General features: G+C 45.3%; 1 protein-coding gene across 1 annotated transcript in view; it reads left to right on the top strand.

Moving 5' to 3' along the window:
• The window catches only part of LOC307076535 (transmembrane protein 198-like), a 45,570-nt gene extending 26,355 nt beyond the window's left edge, over window positions 1–19,215 (top strand). Inside the window, exons 3-5 of the mRNA XM_079737573.1 lie at window positions 277–861; window positions 16,762–16,976; window positions 18,465–19,215. Of these exons, the coding sequence (XP_079593699.1) occupies window positions 277–861; window positions 16,762–16,976; window positions 18,465–19,196 (1,532 nt within the window). The 3' untranslated portion in view covers window positions 19,197–19,215. The remainder of the gene's footprint in view (window positions 1–276; window positions 862–16,761; window positions 16,977–18,464) is intronic.
• Window positions 19,216–27,452: the final 8,237 nt, after the last annotated feature.

Raw genomic sequence — 27,452 nt, 5'->3', positions numbered from 1 at the left:
CTGTCTGTCTGTCTGTCTGTCTGTCTGACTGTATGTCTGTCTGTCTGTCTGTTCGGCATCGTGTACTGCTTCTTCGATGATTCTGTCTGCCTGTTTGTCTCTCTGTCTGTCTGTCTCTCTCCCCGCTCTCCCCCTCTCTCCCCCCTCTCCCCCCTCCAGGGTACCGCTGCTTCAAGGCGGTGATGTTCCTGACCGGCTGCTCTTTATATTATAATAACCCCTCTCTCCCCCCTCTCCCCCTCTCTCCCCCTCTCTCCCCCTCTCTCCCCCCTCCAGGGTACCGCTGCTTCAAGGCGGTGATGTTCCTGACCGGCCTGCTCTTCGGCTCGGCGGTGGTCTTCCTCCTGTGCGTGCGGCAGCCCCTCCCGGACGGCGCCCTGGGGCCGGAGGCGGCGGTGGGCGTGGCGGTGGGGGCAGGGCTGCTGTGCGGCCTGGTGGCCATGCTGGTGCGCAGTGTGGGCCTGTTCCTGGTGGGGCTACTCCTTGGCCTCCTGCTGGCCCTCGCCCTCCTGGTGGGGCTGGAGGAGCTGTCCTCCGCCCCCCCGCGCTCCGTCTGGGCCCCGCTGGGGCTCCTACTGGGCTCGGGGACGCTCTGCGCCGTGCTCACGCTGCAGTGGCCCCGCCTCTTCACCACGCTGAGCACGGCCTGCTTCGGCGCCGCCGCCATCACCGTGGCGATGGACTACTTTGCGGAGCTGCTGGGGCTGGTTATGTACGTGGTGGAGCGGCTGAAGGCGGCCCCCCGGGACACCCCCGTCTGCTGGGTGACCTGGGCTGCGCTGGGGGTCTGGGGGGCGCTGGCCGCGCTGGGGGTACTAGTGCAGTGGAAGGTGACCGCCGAGGGGTACTCACACACCAAGGGTGAGTGGTAACCTAGCAACAGTGCCTCTTATCACACTCACACACCAAGGGTGAGTGGTAACCTAGCAACAGTGCCTCTTATCACACTCACACACCAAGGGTGAGTGGTAACCTAGCAACAGTGCCTCTTATCACACTCACACACCAAGGGTGAGTGGTAACCTAGCAACAGTGCCTCTTATCACACTCACACACCAAGGGTGAGTGGTAACCTAGCAACGCTGCCTCTTATCACACTCACACACCAAGGGTGAGTGGTAACCTAGCAACAGTGCCTCTTATAACACTCACACACCAAGGGTGAGTGGTAACCTAGCAACGCTGCCTCTTATCACACTCACACACCAAGGGTGAGTGGTAACCTAGCAACGCTGCTTATCATCTTTTAGGGTGGGTGGTAACCTAGCAACGCTGCCTCTTATCACACTCGCACACCAAGGGTGAGTGGTAACCTGCAACACTGCCTCTTATCATCTTATAGTGTGAGTGGTAACCTAGCAACACTGCCTCTTATCATCTTATAGTGTGAGTGGTAACCTAGCAACACTGCTCCTTATCATCTTATAGTGTGAGTGGTGACATAGCAACACTGCCTCTTATCATCTTATAGTGTGAGTGGTAACCTAGCAACACTGCTTCTTATCATCTTATAGTGTGAGTGGTGACCTAGCAACACTGCTCCTTATCATCTTATAGTGTGAGTGGTGACCTAGCAACACTGCCTCTTATCATCTTATAGTGTGAGTGGTGACCTAGCAACACTGCCTCTTATCATCTTATAGTGTGAGTGGTGACCTAGCAACACTGCTCCTTATCATCTTATAGTGTGAGTGGTGACCTAGCAACACTGCTCCTTATCATCTTATAGTGTGAGTGGTGACCTAGCAACACTGCCTCTTATCATCTTATAGTGTGAGTGGTGACCTATTAACACTGCCTCTTATCATCTTATAGTGTGAGTGGTAACCTAGCAACACTGCTCCTTATCATCTTATAGTGTGAGTGGTGACATAGCAACACTGCCTCTTATCATCTTATAGTGTGAGTGGTAACCTAGCAACACTGCTTCTTATCATCTTATAGTGTGAGTGGTGACCTAGCAACACTGCTCCTTATCATCTTATAGTGTGAGTGGTGACCTAACAACACTGCCTCTTATCATCTTATAGTGTGAGTGGTGACCTAGCAACACTGCCTCTTATCATCTTATAGTGTGAGTGGTAACCTAGCAACTCTGCTTCTTATCATCTTATAGTGTGAGTGGTGACCTAGCAACACTGCCTCTTATCTTATAGTGTGAGTGGTAACCTAGCAACAGTGCCTCTTATAACACTCACACACCAAGGGTGAGTGGTAACCTAGCAACGCTGCCTCTTATCACACTCACACACCAAGGGTGAGTGGTAACCTAGCAACAGTGCCTCTTATAACACTCACACACCAAGGGTGAGTGGTAACCTAGCAATGCTGCCTCTTATCACACTCACACACCAAGGGTGAGTGGTAACCTAGCAACAGTGCCTCTTATCACACTCACACACCAAGGGTGAGTGGTAACCTAGCAACAGTGCCTCTTATCACACTCACACACCAAGGGTGAGTGGTAACCTAGCAACAGTGCCTCTTATCACACTCACACACCAAGGGTGAGTGGTAACCTAGCAACGCTGCTTATCATCTTTTAGGGTGAGTGGTAACCTAGCAACACTGCTTCTCATCATCTTATAGTGTGAGTGGTAACCTAGCAACACTGCTCCTTATCATCTTATAGTGTGAGTGGTGACATAGCAACACTGCCTCTTATCATCTTATAGTGTGAGTGGTAACCTAGCAACACTGCTTCTTATCATCTTATAGTGTGAGTGGTGACCTAGCAACAATGATCCTTATCATCTTATAGTGTGAGTGGTAACCTAGGAACACTGCCTCTTATCATCTTATAGTGTGAGTGGTAACCTAGCAACACTGCCTCTTATCATCTTATAGTGTGAGTGGTGACCTAGCAACACTGCTCCTTATCATCTTATAGTGTGAGTGGTGACCTAGCAACACTGCCTCTTATCATCTTATAGTGTGAGTGGTGACCTAGCAACACTGCCTCTTATCATCTTATAGTGTGAGTGGTAACCTAGCAACTCTGCTTCTTATCATCTTATAGTGTGAGTGGTGACCTAGCAACACTGCCTCTTATCTTATAGTGTGAGTGGTAACCTAGCAACACTGCTCCTTATCATCTTATAGTGTGAGTGGTGACCTAGCAACACCGCCCCTTATCATCTTATAGTGTGAGTGGTAACCTAGCAACACTGCTCCTTATCATCTTATAGTGTCAGTGGTGACCTAGCAACACTGCCTCTTATCATCTTATAGTGTGAGTGGTGACCTAGCAACACTGCCTCTTATCATCTTATAGTGTGCGTGGTAACCTAGCAACACTGCCTCTTATCATCTTATAGTGTGAGTGGTGACCTAGCAACACTGCCTCTTATCATCTTATAGTGTGAGTGGTGACAAGCAACACTGCTCCTTATCATCTTATAGTGTGAGTGGTGACCTATTAACACTGCCTCTTATCATCTTATAGTGTGAGTGGTAACCTAGCGACACTGCCTCTTATCATCTTATAGTGTGAGTGGTGACCTATTAACACTGCCTCTTATCATCTTATAGTGTGAGTGGTAACCTAGCGACACTGCCTCTTATCATCTTATAGTGTGAGTGGTGACCTATTAACACTGCCTCTTATCATCTTATAGTGTGAGTGGTAACCTAGCAACACTGCTCCTTATCATCTTATAGTGTGAGTGGTGACATAGCAACACTGCCTCTTATCATCTTATAGTGTGAGTGGTAACCTAGCAACACTGCTTCTTATCATCTTATAGTGTGAGTGGTGACCTAGCAACACTGCTCCTTATCATCTTATAGTGTGAGTGGTGACCTAGCAACTCTGCTTCTTATCATCTTATAGTGTGAGTGGTGACCTATTAACACTGCCTCTTATCATCTTATAGTGTGAGTGGTAACCTAGCAACACTGCTCCTTATCATCTTATAGTGTGAGTGGTGACATAGCAACACTGCCTCTTATCATCTTATAGTGTGAGTGGTAACCTAGCAACACTGCTTCTTATCATCTTATAGTGTGAGTGGTGACCTAGCAACACTGCCTCTTATCTTATAGTGTGAGTGGTAACCTAGCAACACTGCTCCTTATCATCTTATAGTGTGAGTGGTGACCTAGCAACACTGCCCCTTATCATCTTATAGTGTGAGTAGTAACCTAGCAACACTGCTCCTTATCATCTTATAGTGTGAGCGGTGACCTAGCAACACTGCCTCTTATCATCTTATAGTGTGAGCGGTGACCTATTAACACTGCCTCTTATCATCTTATAGTGTGAGTGGTGACCTATTAACACTGCCTCTTATCATCTTATAGTGTGAGTGGTAACCTAGCAACACTGCCTCTTATCATCTTATAGTGTGAGTGGTGACCTAGCAACACTGCCTCTTATCATCTTATAGTGTGAGTGGTGACCTATTAACACTGCCTCTTATCATCTTATAGTGTGAGTGGTGACCTATTAACACTGCCTCTTATCATCTTATAGTGTGAGTGGTAACCTATTAACACTGCCTCTTATCATCTTATAGTGTGAGTGGTAACCTAGCGACACTGCCTCTTATCATCTTATAGTGTGAGTGGTGACCTATTAACACTGCCTCTTATCATCTTATAGTGTGAGTGGTAACCTAGCGACACTGCCTCAAATCATCATATAGTGTGAGTGATGACCTATTAACACTGCCTCTTATCATCTTATAGTGTGAGTGGTAACCTAGCAACACTACTCCTTATCATCTTATAGTGTGAGTGGTGACATAGCAACACTGCCTCTTATCATATTATAGTGTGAGTGGTAACCTAGCAACACTGCTTCTTATCATCTTATAGTGTGAGTGGTGACCTAGCAACACTGCTCCTTATCATCTTATAGTGTGAGTGGTAACCTAGCAACACTGCTCCTTATCATCTTATAGTGTGAGTGGTGACATAGCAACACTGCCTCTTATCATCTTATAGTGTGAGTGGTAACCTAGCAACACTGCTTCTTATCATCTTATAGTGTGAGTGGTGACCTAGCAACAATGATCCTTATCATCTTATAGTGTGAGTGGTAACCTAGCAACACTGCCTCTTATCATCTTATAGTGTGAGCGGTAACCTAGCAACACTGCCTCTTATCATCTTATAGTGTGAGTGGTGACCTAGCAACACTCCTCCTTATCATCTTATAGTGTGAGTGGTGACCTAGCAACACTGCCTCTTATCATCTTATAGTGTGAGTGGTGACCTAGCAACACTGCCTCTTATCATCTTATAGTGTGAGTGGTAACCTAGCAACTCTGCTTCTTATCATCTTATAGTGTGAGTGGTGACCTAGCAACACTGCCTCTTATCTTATAGTGTGAGTGGTAACCTAGCAACACTGCTCCTTATCATCTTATAGTGTGAGTGGTGACCTAGCAACACTGCCCCTTATCATCTTATAGTGTGAGTGGTAACCTAGCAACACTGCTCCTTATCATCTTATAGTGTGAGTGGTGACCTAGCAACACTGCCTCTTATCATCTTATAGTGTGAGTGGTGACCTAGCAACACTGCCTCTTATCATCTTATAGTGTGCGTGGTAACCTAGCAACACTGCCTCTTATCATCTTATAGTGTGAGTGGTGACCTAGCAACACTGCCTCTTATCATCTTATAGTGTGAGTGGTGACAAGCAACACTGCTCCTTATCATCTTATAGTGTGAGTGGTGACCTATTAACACTGCCTCTTATCATCTTATAGTGTGAGTGGTAACCTAGCGACACTGCCTCTTATCATCTTATAGTGTGAGTGGTGACCTATTAACACTGCCTCTTATCATCTTATAGTGTGAGTGGTAACCTAGCGACACTGCCTCTTATCATCTTATAGTGTGAGTGGTGACCTAGCAACACTGCTCCTTATCATCTTATAGTGTGAGTGGTGACATAGCAACACTGCCTCTTATCATCTTATAGTGTGAGTGGTAACCTAGCAACACTGCTCCTTATCATCTTATAGTGTGAGTGGTGACATAGCAACACTGCCTCTTATCATCTTATAGTGTGAGTGGTAACCTAGCAACACTGCTTCTTATCATCTTATAGTGTGAGTGGTGACCTAGCAACACTGCTCCTTATCATCTTATAGTGTGAGTGGTGACCTAGCAACACTGCCTCTTATCATCTTATAGTGTGAGTGGTGACCTATTAACACTGCCTCTTATCATCTTATAGTGTGAGTGGTAACCTAGCAACACTGCTCCTTATCATCTTATAGTGTGAGTGGTGACATAGCAACACTGCCTCTTATCATCTTATAGTGTGAGTGGTAACCTAGCAACACTGCTTCTTATCATCTTATAGTGTGAGTGGTGACCTAGCAACACTGCTCCTTATCATCTTATAGTGTGAGTGGTGACCTAGCAACACTGCCTCTTATCATCTTATAGTGTGAGTGGTGACCTAGCAACACTGCCTCTTATCATCTTATAGTGTGAGTGGTAACCTAGCAACTCTGCTTCTTATCATCTTATAGTGTGAGTGGTGACCTAGCAACACTGCCTCTTATCTTATAGTGTGAGTGGTAACCTAGCAACACTGCTCCTTATCATCTTATAGTGTGAGTGGTGACCTAGCAACACTGCCCCTTATCATCTTATAGTGTGAGTGGTAACCTAGCAACACTGCTCCTTATCATCTTATAGTGTGAGCGGTGACCTAGCAACACTGCCTCTTATCATCTTATAGTGTGAGTGGTGACCTATTAACACTGCCTCTTATCATCTTATAGTGTGAGTGGTGACCTATTAACACTGCCTCTTATCATCTTATAGTGTGAGTGGTAACCTAGCAACACTGCCTCTTATCATCTTATAGTGTGATTGGTGACCTAGCAACACTGCCTCTTATCATCTTATAGTGTGAGTGGTGACCTATTAACACTGCCTCTTATCATCTTATAGTGTGAGTGGTAACCTATTAACACTGCCTCTTATCATCTTATAGTGTGAGTGGTAACCTAGCGACACTGCCTCTTATCATCTTATAGTGTGAGTGGTGACCTATTAACACTGCCTCTTATCATCTTATAGTGTGAGTGGTAACCTAGCGACACTGCCTCAAATCATCATATAGTGTGAGTGATGACCTATTAACACTGCCTCTTATCATCTTATAGTGTGAGTGGTAACCTAGCAACACTGCTCCTTATCATCTTATAGTGTGAGTGGTGACATAGCAACACTGCCTATTATCATCTTATAGTGTGAGTGGTAACCTAGCAACACTGCTTCTTATCATCTTATAGTGTGAGTGGTGACCTAGCAACACTGCTCCTTATCATCTTATAGTGTGAGTGGTGACCTAGCAACACTGCCTCTTATCATCTTATAGTGTGAGTGGTGACCTAGCAACACTGCCTCTTATCATCTTATAGTGTGAGTGGTAACCTAGCAACTCTGCTTCTTATCATCTTATAGTGTGAGTGGTGACCTAGCAACACTGCCTCTTATCTTATAGTGTGAGTGGTAACCTAGCAACACTGCTCCTTATCATCTTATGGTGTGAGTGGTGACCTAGCAACACTGCCCCTTATCATCTTATAGTGTGAGTGGTGACCTATTAACACTGCCTCTTATCATCTTATAGTGTGAGTGGTAACCTAGCAACACTGCCTCTTATCATCTTATAGTGTGAGTGGTGACCAAGCAACACTGCCTCTTATCATCTTATAGTGTGAGTGGTGACCTATTAACACTGCCTCTTATCATCTTATAGTGTGAGTGGTGACCTATTAACACTGCCTCTTATCATCTTATAGTGTGAGTGGTAACCTAGCAACACTGCTTCTGGGGGTCGGACGTCTGTTGACCTTTGTTCTGTGGGGTTCACTTTGGTTGTGTCTCTCGGTAGTAGTAGGATTGTGTAGTAGTGGACTGTGTAGTAGTAGGATTGTGTATTAGGATGATGTCTCTTGGGTTGTGTAGTTGGATTGTGTAGTACTGGGTGTGTTAGCCTGGCTATTGCCAGACCAAGCTGAATCGTAGATTGCGCGTTGGTCTGGGGAAGCTGCTGTCAATTTCTTCAGCACAAGAGGTGCGATCAACGGGCCTAGTTCAACTGGCTCTGTACGCTGCTCGCCGTCGCTTCCCTGTCGTCACTGTGTTACACCAGCCAATAGCGCTCCAGGGGGAAAATGCTGCTTGTCTCCCGCAAAAACGTATCGAAATGTATTGCTCTTCTCCAGCCCCTTCTGCAGGGCGAACTCAAATCGCCGGCAGAAAGGGCGGGGCTACCCAGTCTAGGGTTGTGGAGTAGTGGATTGTGTAGTAGTGGATTGTGTCGTCGGCGTCTCAGGAGGTAGAGCGGGTTGAACGCTAGTTTTTTTTTAATCTACATCTTAAACGGAACAGCGGCGATTTAGCACCATGCAAAAATCTGTTTAGAATTAGCATTAGCATTAGGATTGAAATCCCCTTTGGGAAATATAATTAAAAAATTCGAATCTGTGCATTTTTGAGAATCCGTGGAGAAAACTGAAAATCCCGACAAGTTTCCTCTTGTTCCTCAGAGATGCCATGACAAGACATAGACAAAAGAAATCCCTAAAAAGTCACAATTGTGCATGTTATCTCATTGTGTCCTTCATTAAACATTGATTTAACAAAGCATATAAAAGTTTATCAAAGTACTTTATTTTTATTGATTTATTATTTAATTGATCAAAGGGAATTTTGTGGGCACTGACTTCATTTTTCTGTTTAAGTTTTCAACACTTTCTGCAAACCAGAACGGGTTCGGGGTCGGTGGAAAAGACTGAAATGGAAAATGGACTAAGGTTCGTTCAATTGGCTGGCGCGCTGGCGTTTGTGTTGTTCACTGAGACGCAGAGACTGCTTGCAACAATGGTGACGGCCTTTTTACACTGCCAAGCCGGTTCGGTCGCGGCTTGGCATGGCCAGCGATTTCACCGTATTATCTCAAGTTTCCTGTGTAAAACCAAGATGGTAAAATCCCCTGTTCGTCACGGCACAGGCTTTCTCAACACTACGAATGCTGGTAACGAATAAATTGTAAAAAGACACACCATGTGAATGTTATTTTTTCATTTTGGTAAGTTGCCGTGTAATAAGCGGAATAATGTATAGAACGTCACCGGTCATTATCGAAAATAAGCCCCTTCAGGGCGAAGCAAGACTGTCAGGGCTTATTTTCCCGATAATGACGGGCGTTCTATACATTATCCCTTACATATATATTTAGCAGAGTAGGCCTAAGCAACAAATGTGTACAAAGTTACAAATGTGCATGGGCTCGGGCCGGGTCGGGCTTGATTTTCTGGGCCGGATCTAAGCTCTAACACACACACACACACACACACACACACACACACACACACACACACACACCTGCGGACGCATCTAGGCCTATGCAGTTATGAAATTCAATCAAATATGTAGGCTAGTCAAAACATGTTTAGACTTGATAGGTAATTCAACCTACATCTTAACTGCATGCAAACAATGTATTATACCCACGATTATACGTTGTGAATTTACTGTCAATCGGTTTATATGTGTGTGTTTATTCTGTTGTCTGCGCTGTATTTCGTGCTGTTTCCATCAAGTCTCGCTGATTCATTGAGTCGGGAAAACTTACAGCAGCTCTACACACGGCTGATAGTTGGCGTATGAATAGCCTACACAGGCGTCTTCTCAAATACATTTTCTATAAATAGCCAACCAACGTTTACGGTGAAAAATGCTTATGCACATTTCACCCCGTCTTCGCAAGGTTGTTGGGCCTAGCAAGCTTTATAAATGAGGTCCCCTGGGCTTTATATATATATATATATTTAAAACTTGTGCCATAAAATAAAAAATAAAGCCTGTGCTGTGAAACGGTTCCGCTTCCGGAGGCACTTGTTGTCAAGTTTCCTAACGCGAATAAGCAACATTAGTCGCTTGGTTGAAACGTGATTCCGGAGTGTCACAAAGTGGAAGGAAAATATATCCTGTTCTCCAACCCCAGTCATGTCTCTCTCAAAACCTTCCATGAAGAGAAAGGTTAGTGACGAGCACAGACTATTTCACGAAAAGTGGGAGATGGAATACTTTTTTGTAGAGCACAGGGGCATCCCAACGTGTCTTATATGCACAGAGAAAGTTGCGGTGCACAAGGAATACAACATCAGACGTCAGTACTCAACTAGACATGCTTAGGAGTATGCAAAACACCAGGGAGAGGAGAGAGAGAAACGGGTCGCAAATCTTAAAACATGTCTACTGAGGCGACGGATTTTTTCAAGAAAGCCACCAAAGAGAGTGATGAAGCAGTTGAAGCTAGCTGCGTGGTGAGTGAGTTGATTGCTAATGCAGGAAAACCATTCAAAGAAGGCAAGTTCGTCAAAAAGTGCACGTTACTGGCTGCTTGTATAGTTTGTCCGGAAATGAAGGGTCGGTTTAGCAACATCAGCCTTTCAGCCAACACAGTGGCAGAGCGCATTTCTGACCTGTCAAGTAACATATATGATCAACTGCGTGAGAAAGCCAAACGTTTCCATGCATACTCAGTTGCTGAGTGACATCACTGACACTGCGCAGCTTGCGATCTATGTCCGTGGTGTTGAAGAGAATTTTGAAGTGATGGAGGAGATGCTCACAGTGATTCCAATGCATGGCCAGACGACTGCTCAGGATCTATTCCGCCAGCTGTGTGATGCAATTGTTGATGCTGGTTTGCCATGGAAGAGTTTTGCTGGAATAAAAACAGATGGAGCGCCATCAATGACAGAGAGGATGGACTGGTGGCCCTTGTCCAAAGAAAACTGGAAGAGGAGGGTGTGGAGGAGGCCATTGCTCTACACTGCATTATCCATCAGCAGGCCCTTTGCAGCAAATGCCTGAAGTTTGACAATGTGATGTCTGTGGTTGTGAAATGCATCAACCATATCAGATCCATGTTCCGCGCCTTTCTGGAGGAAATAGAGTCAGCATATGAGGATGTGCTCTTCTTCACAGAGGTACGTTGGCTCAGCCGGGGAAACGTCTTGAAGAGATTTTTTGAGTTGAGAGCAGAAGTGATTGCCTTCATGGAGAAGGTTGGGATGGCTGTTCCTGTGCTAAGTGATCCCAAATGGCTCATGGACTTAGCTTTTCTTGTTGACATCACACAGGAGCTGAATGTACTGAACAAGAAGTTACAAGGCAAGGGGCAGCTTGTCAGTGCTGCCTATGACAACGTGAGAGCATTCTCCGCAAAACTTGTCTTATGGAAAGCCCAGCTCTCTCAGACAACCCTCTGCCATTTCCCAGCATGCAAGACACTCATGGATGAGGGCACACTATTCACTGTTGAGAAGTATGCTGATGCCATTGTGAAACTACAGGAGGAATTTGATCAAAAGTTTGCAGACTTCAAGACACACAGAGCCACTTTTCAAATTTTTGCTTCTCTTTCGATGTGCAAGATGCCCCTGTTGTGCTTCAAATTGCGCTCATTGACCTGCAGTGCAATTCTGAACTCAAAGCCAAGTTAAGGGAGGTGAGTGGAAAAGTAGACAAGCTTGGACAATTTTTGAGAGAATTGCCCCCCACCTTCCCTGAGCTTTGCAGGATGTTCAAGCGGACCATGTGCCTTTTTGGGAGCACATATCTGTGTGAAAAGCTCTTCTCCACCATGAACTTCAATAAGTCAAAGTACAGTTCCAAACTTACTGATGAGCATCTTCAAGCCATCATCAGGGTCTCAACTGCTTCCTCTCTCAAGCCAAATGTGTCTCAGCTGTGTGAGAGGAAGCGCTGCCAGGTCTCTGGCAGTAAGGAGTAGGCAAGAAAAGCCATATGTTCAGAAGGACAGTTCATGTTCTGAAGAAGGTTCATGTTTTAAAGAGCCGTTCATGTTCAAAAGAGCCATTCATGTTCAAAAAAGCATTCATGTTGCAGAACTGTTAATAGTAAAGCTTGAGAAGACTGGATACTTGTACTTTTTTGTGGAATACTCGATGCAGCCCAGCCACACCCAGACTCTCCCTCCAGCGGCCCCCAGGTAAATTGAGTTTGAGAGCCCTGCTCTACAATCTTTACTTTGTATCGTTCATGAAACACGCAGCAACAACGCAGCAACAAAGTGTGAATAACAATGGATCCCGAGTTCCTATACTAGGCATTATGATGGCGGTCCTCTGCGCAGTGCAGTGAAGTCTAGTTAGTAGAGATGCGCGGATGAGCTGTAATGTCATCCGCAACCGCTGCCTAATATCTAATTCACCTGAAGCAATGTTATTTTCAACAATTGATACCTGCCCGCAGTGTTGGGAAAGTTCACTTTCTAAGTGAACTAGTTCAAAGTTCAGTTCACAAATTTTACTGAACTAGTTCAGTTAAACGTTCATAATTCAAAATGTTGAACTAAGTTCACAGTTCCAAAAAATGAACTAGTTCATAGTTCTTTTTTTCAATATGTTGCTGTGAGCTATTCTTTTTTTCCGGTATTTTGTACATTGAGCCCCCTTTTTGGTTTGTCTAGGATGAAATAGAATCGTAGCGAAATACAGTTTCTATCGTGTTTTATTGCACATTTAGCGCATTTTGTAAATCCCATTGATTTCTGTTGGAAGACTCATTGCTCGTTGACCGGAAACGGAAAAGGGGGGTGTTTACGTTTGGTTGTAGTCTTTTCGCTCGGTTCTAGCCCTACTGTTGAAACGGAGAACCAAGCGAAAAGACTACAAACAAACGTAAACAGCCCCCCTTTCCGTTTCCGTCCAACAAGCAATGATTGTAGGAGGTATTCTAGTCCGCTGATTGTACATATTTATAATTCCAAATTCGTCTCAGCCTTTATACCACAGATACTCTAGCGTCTATAGCATATAACCGTTTTGTCTGATTACAGTTTAATTATTTTTTCACAATTTAACAGCTCTCGTTTTGAAGAATAATCCCCGCGCCATTCGTTTCAAAGGGAATCGCGACGGTCTATACTTTCAACATAAAGTGTACATATTTATAATTTGAAATTCGTCCCAGCCTTTATACGACAGATACTATAGGGTCTATAGCATATAACCGCGTTTTGTGATTACAGTTTAATGTAACAGTAAGTTGACAACACCGCAACTGCAAATGAACCGCACGGAGATAACCATGGCAACCGGTCAAACAACACGGCGTTCTGCGCGCGCATCCGCCGTGTTGACAAACAAATAACCCCCCAATTGAACGAAGTTAAACCGAGTGAGCGTGCCGTTCACAGACACCTGAATGAACAAGTTCACAGTAACGTTCATCAGGCAGTAATACAGTACGTTCAGTTCACGTTCGCCCAAATTATGAACGAGTTCATGAACTATCGTTCAATGAAAGCGTTCAGGCACAACACTGCCTGCCCGATCATCATTAGGGTGACCAAACGTCCCGGTTTTGTGGAGACAGTCCCAATTTTGAGTTTCGTGTTCCGCTTCGACAAAAGCCTGTCGGCACGCTACAATGTCCCACCACTATGAAATGTCACCTATTGTCAGCGATTACATCCCGATCATTAACTAAAAGCCACATTGAAAGAATAAACCATCCAGCATATGATTTCAACAACGTGTGGGGCATACGCAGCAAGGATGATCGCACATGTATGCTTATGGTAAACCAGCGGACGAGCGCTGGGCGGAGATGTTCGCGCATTTCAGAAGCAGGCAGAGTTTAGAAAAATATATGTCAAATTTCTCAGTTTGTCTAGTCAATATGTTAACCAACTTATTATTTATTTATTTGTTTCACCGTGACCCGCCCACAATTCCAACCAAGAATTAGGCTACTGTATTTCACGCAATCCACCCAGCCCTTGGATTGTCCACGGTGTCCGAGGGTATGACCGCCAACCGCGCATCTCTACTAGTCTAATAGTTTTTTTACTAGTAAACACTGCCCGTGAGCTCCAGTTGTTAGCGGGGTTCCCTCGCACAACTGGTGACGGGGACCCCTCATGTCAACAATGGATACGTCATCACGTGCCAAACTTTTCGACGTGGGGTTTACAAACGTTGCAGACGAAAGAATCGCAGCCCGCAACCATATCACATTACAAGACCTCGACTCGTCGACGACTTTCCAAAATCGTGTAGGGCCTACGACTCGCAAAAAAAAATTAACGAATCGGGGAAACCCAGAGATGGTGGTAGCAGAGATCAGCCTTGTCCTACCCATTAGCAGCTCCTGCTGCAAGCGTGGTTTCTCCTGCATGAAACGGCTGAAGTCGGACTGGAGGTTTACCTAGCCAATGACACTCTGAACAGCCTCATGCAAATCTCAATGCATGACCCTCCTCTTGACGAATACAACTTACTAAATGCAGTCACTAAATGGTGGTGTACTGGCAGAAGGTCACGCAGACCACAGTTCTGTGACTGAGGGTGCTGGTTGTCATCTTGAAGCTAAACAAATGTAGTCTGGAAATAAATATATTATTTTATCAACATAATGTATTGTGTTTTTATTATATCATCAGTAAGTAACAACTCAAAATGTAAAAAATAGATTTTTGGGAAAATTCGGGACGGTTCAAACTGTTTTTTGGGACGTTTCCGGGACGGTGGTGGAAAGTTAGTTTCAACCCCTGGTGTGTGTGTGTGTGTGTGTGTTTGTGTGTGTGTGTGTGTGTGTGTGTGTGTGAAGCAATGGGAAAGGAAGGACATATTTCCCACAAGAACTCTTGACAGCTCTCATAACACTCTGATCATTCTCGCAGTATGGGGGAGGGGCAAACATAGTTCCCGCGAGAACTTTGAATATTCATGCAACATGGGGGCGGAGACAAACACTCACACAGCCCTCCAAACCATTTCTCAGTGCATTTGTGCCTCAACTAAACATTTAGAAAATGACCACCAGATGTTCTGCCACTGAGGTTCTGTCACAGATCCTTCAGGGTGGAAGTGGTATAGATGTGTCTGAGACAGAGGATAATGTTGAGGTGGACCCTGATTATGCGGCATACTCCTCTGATGAGAATGAAGCCATTGAGATAGGACATTCTGACCCTCCGGTGGTTTCTCAAACACAATCAAACCCCCCTTCATGTCTCAATCACCAGGAACTGACATGACATCCAAAGATGGAAAGCTGGTATGGTCCAGATACTTGATGTATAAGGGGATGTATTATTTACTGGGTTATAAAGATGGTCAGTAGAAAGGCCTAAAGTAGCTGAGAGAGAAACTTGGTTAAGACTTTTATTTACATTCATTTCCTGCATGTTTACATTGCTGTGGTCAAATTGACCCAAAACCTCAAAGTTGTACGTTTATTTGAACATAATAGGAGGGTTAACATGAATCATCATCCCTGCTGGTTATGAGTTCAAGTTCCAGGTTGGCTTAGCTCAGGAGGCTGAGCTGGGGGACGCTTTAAGGGGTGGACCCCGCCGTCGGTGGGTGAAGGGGTGAATGAACGGTTGTGAGTCGCTCTGGATACAAGTGTCTGCTAAATCCCCTAAATGTAAATGTCATGGTGCAATCAGTGCATCTTTTACTGCAGTGTATCTAAAAGTGCATTCACTGGAGCCTTTGGAGACAGTTTCAACCTCCTAAATCAATATGGTCTATGGATGTATTACTGTTAGCTTTCTGCATAGTGCTTTCAAATGTTATGAGGATGATGTCTGAGAGTCGAGAGAGTGGGAGGCATGAGATGAAAAGACAGCCTTGGAAAGACGAGAGAGAGAGAGAGAGAGAGATTTAGGAGGGGGGAGATAAAACCTTCCTGTCCAGGAATGTTGCGTGATGTGTGTGTGTTTGTCTGTCTGCCTGCGTGCGTCATTGTGTTTGTAAGTGTGTAGGTGCCTGCATCAGTGTTGGTGTGTGTGTGTTTATCAGTGTGGGTGTACATCCTTGCATGCGTCAGTGTGAATGTTTGTCAGTGTGTGTCTGTGTGTGTGTCAATATGTGCGTGCTTCAGTGTGTTTCTTTGTGTTTGTCAGTGTGTGTCTTTGTTTGTGTCAGTGTGTGTGCGCTTCAGTGTGTGCCTTGTTTGTGTCATTGTGTGCGTGCTTCTGTGTGTGTGCTTCAGTGTGTGTCTGTGTGTGTGTCAGTGTGTGCGTGCTTCACTGTGTGTCTGTGTGTGTCAGTGTGTACGTGCTTCAGCGGGTGTCTGTGTGTGTCAGTGTGTGCTTCAGTTTGTGTCTGTGTGTGTGTCAGTGTGTGCGTGCTTCAGTGTGTGTCAGTATGTGTCTGTGTGTGTGTCATTTTGTAGGTTCTTCAGTGTGTGTCTGTGTGTGTGTCAGTGTGTGCGTGCTTCAGCGTGTGTCTGTGTGTGTCAGTGTGTGCTTCAGTTTGTGTCTGTGTGTGTGTGTGTTAGTGTGTGCGTGCTTCAGTGCGTGTCTGTGTGTGTGTCAGTGTGTGCGTGCTTCAGTGTGTGTCTGCGTGTGTGTGTGTGTGTGTGTGTCAGTGTGTGCGTGCCAACAGTCTTATCTGATCTAGAGATGATGCTTTGAGATCATCCATGTTGTTGAGATGTCTGAGGGAGATACTAACATGATGAACACGTGTGGGTCAGGCAGTCAGTTCATCACCAGGGTGTGTGTGTGTGTGTGTGTGTATGGGCCTTATTTCAGCCTCATTAAGGCTTTTCAAGGTTTCATTCTGAGTTGCCATGACATCAATTCCTTTAAATGGTCATAATATAAAAAATGACTCAAAGATATGTAAGTGGTAAATGAAACTATCTCTCTCTCTTATTCCTTCTATGTCTCTCATCCTCCTCCCCTCCCCTCTCCCTCCCCCCTCCCTCCCCCCTCCCCCTCCTCCCCCCCAGTCATCATCTCTCGTCACCAGAGGCACATGCAGGTGCTCCGGATCCGTCAGCGCGACGACCGCGGCCGCTCCGCCCGCGGCGCCCGCGGCACGAAGAGGAAGAACCCGGTCGCCGCCGCGTCGGGCGCCCCCGGCAACAAGGCATCGCCGGCCGAGCCCGCTTACCGCCGCAAGCCCCACCCCATCCGACGCTACGACGGGGACGTGCTGTCACCGGTCTGTGGACACCCACATATAGACACACACACACACACACACACACACACACACACACACACACACACACACACACACACACACACACACGTAGACATAGATATACACACACACAAGCACCATGACACACGTAGACACACACACGACGCAGATACCATGGACGCAAAAACACATGCACACACGTACCGATATACACAAGCACGCACACATGCACGTATGCACACACAGACCACGCACGCACATACACAAACACACACGCACGTATACACAGAAACAAGCATCACACGTATTCACACACTCGAGTCCACGTACACGCAGACAACACACAAAAACACACACACACACACGCACAAACACACAAACATATGCACATACTCGAATGTGAAGGTGTATGAAGGTATTAATGTAGCAAAAGTCTTTAGCACCTGTAACTGCAGATTTTGAATGCGTACACTAAAGTCTCAGTAAATTTAATTTAATTAGCATGTGTACTCTAAAGTCACAAATGTGTAACAGTACATTTGAAGTCGTAAATATTTTTTCTACCATTGTAAACACAAAATAGGATCTAGGAGTACGCAAGTCTGTGTTACAGGTGCACAAATCCTTTGCTACAATCATTGCAGCGCAGTTGGTGCAAAACACATTCACACACCCGTGTGTCATAATCTGAGAACATGCCCAAAATGTGTGCATTCGTAAACCCAAATTTTGAACTAATGCATCAGAAGTTGCACATCTGTGTAAAATGTCCTCACAAATAAAATGATATAGAACGCTATGTTGAGCATTTTAATGAGCGAGCACAAGTCTCAGCTGTGGGGTTTTTTGCAGGTAGTTTTGCAACACGTCTAGGTGGTACATGTGTAGCAAAAGTGATTTGTATCCGTATGAGGCAGAGCGTCCGTGGGCCGGACAAAATTGCAGCACTAACCAATGAAAGCCGCCGGCAGGGGGTGCATTTTTCAAACTACACTGGGACCATCCAAGCAAATTCTGACTTTCTGGAGTCTTGAAAGTAGACAAGAGGGCATCCTACACGACAGAGTTGGGTATCTTACATTATGTCAAATTAAATTACTTAGTTCAACTGAATTCCCCCCAAATTATTGCATTAACATGCCGCAAGTGTCCTTCAATGTATTTAACGGTCTGCTTGGATGGTCCAAGTGTAGTGTTTACTTGCGTACTCCTAGACCCTATTTTGTGTTTACAATGGTAGAAAAAATATTTACGACTTCAAATGTACTGTTACACATTTGTGACTTTAGAGCACACATGCAAATTAAATATACACAACTTCAAATTTACCGTGACTTTAGTGTACGCATTCAAAATGTGCACTTACAGGTGCTAAAGGCTTTTGCTACAATAATACCTTCATAATACTCAAGCAAAAACACACGCCTACATACGCACATAGAGACACGCACCTCTCCCTCTATGTCTCCAGAGATCTAAGGTCCTCTGTCCTGTCTGTCCTCACAGAGCTACATCCAGAACTTCCGCGAGCGCCAGGTGGAGGTGGAGGTGTGTGGAGACGACCCCTCCACCTCCAGCGGGCCCCCCAGCCTGCCCATGATGGGGAGTGGTCCACTTGACCCTCGGCCAATCAGCAGCGGTCCACTCAACTCTCGACCAATCAGCAGCGGCCCACTTAGCAATCGACCAATGAGCAGCGGCCCACTGAGCTCTAGACCAATGAGCAGCGGCCAACTTAGCTCTCGACCAATGAGCAGCGGCCCACTCAGCTCTCGACCAATCAGCAGCGGTGGTCCACTTAACAGCCGACCGATGAGCAGCGGTCCACTTAGCAATCGACCAATGAGCAGCAGCGGCCCCCACAACCATCCCCTGTTAGGCAGCGGGCCCCAGAGTTCCAGACCAATTAGCAGTGGTCCAATTAACTCCAGACCAATTAGCAGCGGTCCGATTAACTCCAGACCAATTAGCAGCGGTCCACTCAGCAATCGACCAATGAGCAGCGGTGGGCCCCATAACTCCCGCCCTACGAGCAGCAGTGGGCCCCACAACGGCCCCCCGCTGGGCAGCGGGCCGCACAGCGGCCGGCCGACCAGCAGTGGCCCAACCAACGCCCGCCCCAACAGCTCCGGGGGCCCCCACTTTGCCCGGCCCCCGGGGGGCCCCCACGCAGCCGTGGACCTGGGCTACGACTACGGCTCCCAGGCCGAGGCTGTGGGGCCCCTGCTCCGGATCTGATCGCACTCTGCTGGCGCGCTGGCTCTCTGGGGCCCCTCTGGCTTTCTGGGGCCCCTCTAGTACATTAGGAGCCCATCTGGGACCTGGGGGGGGGTGGAGCAGGGGCTGGACAGAGTGGTGTTCAAGAGATGATTAAGGGACGATTAAGTGGCCCCAGAGGATTAAGGGACTATAGACCGGCCCCTGCTCTCGGACCCCCCCCAGGTCCCAGACGGGCTCCTAATGTCCTAGAGGGGCCCCAGAGAGCCAGAGGGGCCCCTCTGGCTATTCCCCTCCCCCCCCCCCCCCCCCCGCTGGGGTCCTTCTGGGGGGAAGGGCGTGACCAGACCAGGGGTTTTGGGGACCCCTGTCTAGGGACCGTCCCCCCGCTCCGTAGTGGGCGTGGCCGGGCAGGGTTGACTTTGAATCCGCCCCCGCGTCGGACCTGACCCCGCCTCTACGCTTAAAGCCACACCCCTCCAAGGTGAACCCATGCCCCCTCCCCACGGTGATGATGACATCACACCCCCAAAACACAGATCAGGGACTCGAACCCGCAACCTCAGGGCCCTCACGCCATCGCCCTGGGAGACGGATACCCTCGGTTAACTGCCATGACAACGCAGTCTCCTCTTCCTTTTCTTCTTCTGGGAGTTTGACCTCTGAAGTGACCTATTACCTCACGGACTCAACTATCCGAGGTAACTAACTATAGGCCAGAGAATGAGGGGGGACCGCAGGGTCAAAGGTCAAAGGTGCTTAGGGTTTGATTCCACTCAGCCATATTTCCACCCCTCTGATTCTGTGACCGGACGGCACTTGGACGGGAGTTAAGTGCCGAATCACCACCTCACCGCTCACCCTCTCCCGCGCGGGGTGAACTCTGTCACAGGACGTCCCGCGCTGAGCCGAGCTCTGACACGCTGAATCATCACCGTGTATTTACTCAAACGCTGATCTTCACACACTTGTGTTTTTATTCATGGGGAGAATTTAACTCAGACCTCGTTGGGTTCAAGATGTTTTAACGCCGTCTGAACTGTTCTTTGTTTAGTTTGAAACCACGACAGGGGAATCTACTACTGGAATTGCTGAACTCGGTGTCCGCCATTTTGTGATCATCCCCTCCGCCCACACACACCTTTACACCAACTCTCACAAACATACACACACACACACACACACCGACACACCTACTCACACACACACCTACACACACACACACACCTACACACACACCTTGACACACACATACCTACACAAACACACACACAGAAACCAGACGATAGTACATTACATATTTCAATAATAAATATCTTGCCGTCGCTCTTGAAGTCTGACTTTGTCTAATGAAATACTTTATTCAAATAAAACTTTATTTAAAAAGACCCAACAAACAAAACATCCCCACACACAAACCCACACCGGCTCACAAGCACACACTCCTGTGGTCATGACAACGCGTCGACACAGCCGTGGTCGAACCCTCTGTACATAAAACACTTCAGGCACTTACTTCAGAACTTCAGAACCTCTCGTTAAGGCAAGGGAGGTCTGAGTGAGACACACTGTCTTTAAGATGTCCATATGTTATTTATTCCTCCGCTCTGAGACAGGGACCTTATCATGCATCTTGCAGTAACTTCATGATTCTGTTTTGAGTAGTTTTTTTTAAGGGAATAACAACTTTGCTAATTATTTGGATTAAAAAAGCATGTATTGACATGGTGGTGTTGGTGTTTATTGAAAAAACTTGGGTCTCTGTCTCACTGTCTCTCTCTTTGTCTCTCTGTGAGAGAGGTTTGGAATTGCACACCTGTGATTGACAGACATGATAGATTCCCTAAGCCAATCAGAGAAGGATCATACAAGCTCTAACATGAATCAATAGCCAAATGTGTCAGGTGTAGAAGCGCTTCTGGCGCCGTCTGCTGGTGCCGGCGGTTGGTGCGTCTCCTCACAGCATGGCGCCACACAAACTGGGTTTGTCTGAGCTTGTACTTGTGTGCTATGATGTGAATGTGGGACAGGAATTTGAGCCGTGTGTGTGTCTGGTCGGTTGTGTGTGTGTGTGTGTGTGTGTGTGTGTGTGAAGTCAACTCGTGTAGACGTATTCCTAAGTATGTCAACATAATACCCTCAACATAATATACATGATACTAGTATCTATACATATAACTAGTACAAAAATGGAAATAATTAAATAAACCGGAATTGTAAGAAATTATGTGGAATTATATGAAGAAACGGCATGATATCGTCCAATGGGTTTTTGGTGTGGATTCGTGGCCACTTCTGCCCCCATGTGGCGCAGGTCACGGCAACACATTGACTCCTACCGCAATGATTAGTTCAGAATTAATTTATTAATAATAATTGCAGTGATAAATGACTTTAAAGATGTTACATGGAAACTTTTAGAATTTACGGAGGGAAAGAAAGAGTGAGAGGGAGAGAAAAATAACTCCCGTGATTCAATCAACAATCCTTTATTGAATTAACATTTTAAAGGGGAACTATGCCACTTTTTGTGCTTCATTTACCTTAATATAACAGGTTAAGAATCATTGTGATGGTTCTATAACACTTTATTGGTCGATTGCTCGCTGTTTCGACTCCCGCTAGCGCATCTTGGCGGAAAAAGGGAATATGCACGTTTCTGCCGGCGACCCGCCGCCCACTCTCGCGGGAGTCTTGGGTCTCGCGATTCACCAAATTGCTTTACGGCACTAGACTCACAAACACGGAACCGGCTCGATATAAACACAAGTAGCGAAGGGATTGTTACATTCATCATGGATAAACCGACTAAAATGAGACAGAGAAACCCAATGTCGGAGAGAGAGAAGGGAGACTGACCAACAGAGAGGCCAGACACAAGTAAACATTGGGCGAGCTTCTCAGGAATAGCGTGAACTGAAAGAAAAAGACCGCAAATCGGATGCCGACTTGCTCTTGAAATTGTAAGTACCCTTGGGTGAACTTTGTCCTCTTTGTATTGTGGCTTCTTGATGTTGATAGTCTCTGTTAAAGTGTGTTTGCTCGACCGTTTTGTTGTGAGCCCTGTATGTTTCTAGCTTGCTTGCTGGGGTGTTAGCGTACTCCCTACCAAACACCTTTGTTTTCATGGTTGTTTTGCTGTTCGTCTGTGTCGTCCCCCAGACACAGGCTAAATCCCCGAATCCAGGTTCTTGTTTATTTAGATCACCTGACCGCTATTCGAATGCCTCAGGTTTTTCTAAGAGTGTATAGCCTATATCATGTGATATGTCCGGCTGGCCATATAATGCAGTACCCTGCACGAGAGCTGCTAGTTAGCACATATTCGACGGCAACAGAAGTGTTACGATACGTGAACCTCCATTATAGCTTTAGCCATGTTATACCTTTGGTGTAGTTCCCCGCTCGTAAACATGTTTGTAAAAAGATTGCTTTGTATTTTTTGTTAGTTACAAGCGTTGGCAAACAGCATTGTTATGAGGGTTGATGACCCTACACGGCTCGGCCTGCCTGCCCCGGTACAGCCGCCACCCACATCCGAACTTGTCACGACGAAATCCAGAGAACCCTCAAGAAGATGTTACACAATAGCCGTAAGGCAAAAAACAAACCATGAAGAACTGTCACTTGCATTTCTTTAAATATCCAAGATAAATATTTTTCTAACCAAAATGTGTATTATTGAACAAATGAAAGAAAGGTGGTGCAAACATCTGTTATTTAAAAAAATGGAAACATTTTAAAACCATATACAATAATATTTATTTACAATGTTTATTTGCAAGTGTAACCGATGTCTATCTGCGTTGTGTCTTGTATCTTTGAGTGAGGCACACACACAGGAGTCGAGTGATGGAGGTTTATTCTTTCAAAAGGAGACAAAACAACAAAGGCGTCACACACAATCCGGGATATCTCTCTCCACTCAGCTCCGTGCATCAGCGCTCACTGACCTTAGCTTAATATATCCCGTGACTTTAAATGAATACGTGTAGGGGATAAATTATAAAAATGTAAACAAAGCATAAAAAGATCTTAAATAAAAAGACAGTATATAAAATATATACACTGATAAAGGAAATAAAATATAATAAAGAATTGTCATTTTCCTCTCACACTCATTTCACATATTATACCATAAACAAAAACACATAACAGGCATACCTTTCAAAAGGAGACAAAACAACACAGGCGTCACACACAATCCGGGATATCTCTCTCCACTCTACAAAATAAAGGAAGCAAACAATTGACCACACATACTGGATCACACAACTGCATTTGTAATATCAACGCGGGAAATACAGCGATCTTCCTCCCATGCCGAATCTCACGCGGCCGGGAAACCCCGTAGAAAGCTAACACCAGCTCAAGCTAGTTCACGAGTTAAAAGTTAAAAAAGTCCACCCTTCCAACAATTCAATGACTAAAAAATTGTCTACGAACCAGGGAGTTTCTCCCGCGTGCCTAAAAGCATGTCGCAAAGCAGTGTGAACCACCACAACCGTTCAAGGGCAACCAACAAGGGGTTAACATAAAAATCTAACGGAGAGAGACGCAAACGCAACTCACCAGCTCCGTGCATCAGCGCTCACTGACGCTAGACACACAGGTGCAACGCCAAACCACTCCCCAGGGAAACAAAAGGCATGCCATAGGAAACAACGAAACCAACTTACTTAGGAACCAATATTTGGTGGAGTTCACAATAAAAAAGGTATGAACAATGATAAAAAAATAAAACAAAATCAAATTAAATTTAGCTCGGCTACACAAGCATTTACACGTAAACATAAACGTGTCCCTAATCTTCCAGACACAGCATCTGCCTATGACAACTCTCCTGCGAGGACTAGCGACAGCATACCTTCTCGATCTCTGAATCCATTTCCCTGTAATTCCGTACACAAGTGACGTACTTGAGCAGATACATAAATGTACGATTGCTGCGCAAATTGTTCATGCTATCGTTATGTATTATGTTGGCTAACACTCTGACACTGATCGTTCTGTTCAACAACCAAAGATAAAACAATTCTAATCTAGGATATAACATCTCCCCGTCTACTATAAAAAAGGATGGGTTTATTGTAACACATACACCCTTACAAAATGTATAACCTTGTCTACTCTTTATGAACATCTACCTCGGACATGGCTCCACGCATTCGCCGGCTTCTTTGAAAACAAATGCACATGGCTAGCGCAGAAGTGGATGGGGAACGAGTTGATAAGACAGTGTTGTAAAATATATCCTCAGAAGCTGTAGGGGGAGCTCATGCAAGCGCAAACCAAGAAAACAGCGAAGAAGTGGCCAAAGTCGCATAGTTCCCCTTTAACAGCAACACACTTCTGTCAGCATTTGAAACACGGACTACAACATTGTGAATGTCTTTTTCTTACATTATTGCTGCTTTGGTTCATATTTATTCCTGTTGGTCTTGATTGATATTGTAGCGGCGACCAAGAAGCACACAGAGTCAGGTTTTAACTCTAGCTCTGCGTCCCATACACCGCACCACTGCAGGCTACTTTTAGTCCACACAAACGCACGAGAAAACAGCACATCCAATGAACAAACATGACACAGTCAGTGATGGTGGCGACAACAATAAACACACATGTAAGCATTGAACAACACACAACTGAACAACACCCCGAACCCATCAACCCCACTCAACTCAGCAATAAACAAAGACTTCAAAAACCCCTTACATCAACTGAAAACACTTAACTCCCAGGATCCCCAGCGCGACCCCGGAGGGGTCGCCACAATATCAACTGAAACTAGAAAATGCATTTCCTGCAGAAAAAGCATAAACATGCACACCATTTAAGAAAAAGTAAATGGTTGGAAACAAATAAAGTGAGCTGAATGAAAAGCGCAAAGCATTGCTAAACACAAAAACCGCCCAATCTGGCAACACTGCTGAACGTCATCACGCTCCAGCGTCAGTGTAAACCAATGAGACCAACTGAGAACGAAGCAGGTATGAAACTAAAACTGTGATTCTGAATAAAGTTTAAATGATATCGAAATTCCGTTTGGATATTATTGAAGATACAAGTATTTAGATTTGTTAAATGGTTTGAACGAAGGTAAACGGTTGAAAGTTACGTTTACTTACGTGGTGGGTAGTAACGCGTTACAAGTAACGCAAATTACAACAAAAAAAAAGTATATTTTCCGGGTAATGTTGCTTTTTTAAGTCTGTAATTTTACTCTTACTCAAGTAAATATCTGATTTAGAATTCTACTCTTTACTTAATTAGATTTTCCTTTGTGCCTTCATTAAAATGAGTATTTTAATAAACACATTATCTTCGTTGACTGTAATACAGGCATACACGTAAGCAACGCGCCCTCCCTAGGTTGCAACATTGTTGTGATTCCATAGCTGAGGAGACGAGTCGTTCACACCAAAAGACACATTTGTCGCCCGTTCACGTTTTGTCGCGGGACGAATCATAATCTGTTGCTGTGCAAGTTTTGTCAGGCGAATTTGTCGCACCACTTCTTTTGCCCGCCAATGGTGCTTCATGCCAATTCATTGTCAACCATGGCCGAGATAACTGACATTGCATGTCTTTACCTGTTGTCTTTTAACTCGTTATTCTATTCTCTTCATTCTATTCTCTTTCTACTTCGCTTTCTGTCTGTGTCGCTAGTTTTTACCCGTAGAAAAACTGCCTCGTACTCGTTCCTCTCTCTCTTCCGCTCGCTCGCCCAATCACTCGCAAGTGATGCTACTTCGCTCTGATTGGTTGACTACGGCTGCACTTGCAAAAAGGGGTATTACACTAAATATATATATATACATATATACATCATATGATATATCACTATATTATTATAATATTATAATATATATATATTATTTATAAATATATTATCAACTTTCCATTTCTTTAGGTCAGTTAACCTGGGTTACACAATCTATATGCGAAGCAAACAGTCGGTGTTCTTCCCTTTGTTTCCTCTCACGGTAACGTCAACCCCATCGTTTCCAGTCTAGCGAGGTTAGACTGGAAACGATGGAGGTTAGACTCCTGACGCCACTCCGTCTCTTCATTCCCATTCGATAAGAGGGGATTCCCAGACACCGGAGACAACTTGACTGTTCCCAAACGCACGTCATCATCAGGCCTTCCGCTAGAGCAGGTGTTTTCAAATTGGGTGAATGTGAGCCTCCCCTTAGAGTAGGTTAGGACAGCCAAGCCCCCCCCCCCCCCCCCCCAACAAAAAAAAACAATATATATATATTCCCGTCCGCCTGACCTAACACGCCTCTTCAGTAAATGCCATATTTTGTGTGTTCCAGGCAATGATGACTTTCAATAACTAATCAAATGTAAATGTTTTTTAATATTGTATTTGAAGACATTTTATTTCCACAACTTTTTTAAAAGTGCATTCATAAACGATTCTTTGCAACAGCAAATAATTTCCAACTTCATGCAGGCCTAATTGAGGCTACTTTTAAAATCACTGAACATCAGTAGGCCTATCCACAACTCAACAAAACAAAGCTACAACCGACGACACCCGACGGCTGCACATCGTCTTGAAAGAAATCAGCACAATGGACAGCTCTCGGATCAATGAACGACAACGGCATGTTATGAGATCGAACAGATTCACATATTTTCATCAAATTTGTTAACGATTTCAGCCACATAAAACCACAGATTTAAACCACAAACAAAATGCGCCATACTCACATCATTTGCACTACGAGCAGCATCAACCCTATGGCCCAACCAATTTATGAATTCAAGACACAACTTTGACCTTCAATTTAATCGTCCATATCAGTGATAAAAATAAGGCCTCGCTTTTGATGGCAGAGGTGTTCGATGCGGGGCTGCACTGCAGAGAGAAATAAAGCAAGTCGTCCTCCACCTGCAGCCTTGATCTATATTTGTTTTTAATCAGGGTCAGTGCGGAAAACCCACACTCACACAAGTAGGTTGAGATGAAGGGGATTAGGACTTTCATAGCCTTTGTGGAGATCTGGGGGAACTCGCTCTCCACAGAACGTTTTTTCTCCTCCCTTAATGCTGACTTCTGGTGACTTGGGACAAGGAAACGATGCATTTTAAAACTAATACAAGCACGCACAATTACCGATATCAATAGAGCTGCATACAGATGTGTATCTTTTCTTTGTGTGTTGCGTGTCGCGCCTCACCGATTGAAAACCGTTGCTCTATGGTCTATAGCATAGCTGTCAAACTCAAGGCCCGCGGGCCGGATTAGGCCCGCGGGCCTTGAGT

The sequence above is a fragment of the Pollachius pollachius genome (genome assembly GCF_949987615.1).
Source record: "Pollachius pollachius genome assembly, chromosome: 6".
NCBI lineage: Eukaryota > Metazoa > Chordata > Actinopteri > Gadiformes > Gadidae > Pollachius > Pollachius pollachius.
Note: the sequence above shows the minus strand (reverse complement) of the source record. Positions and strands in the feature narration are given on the sequence as shown.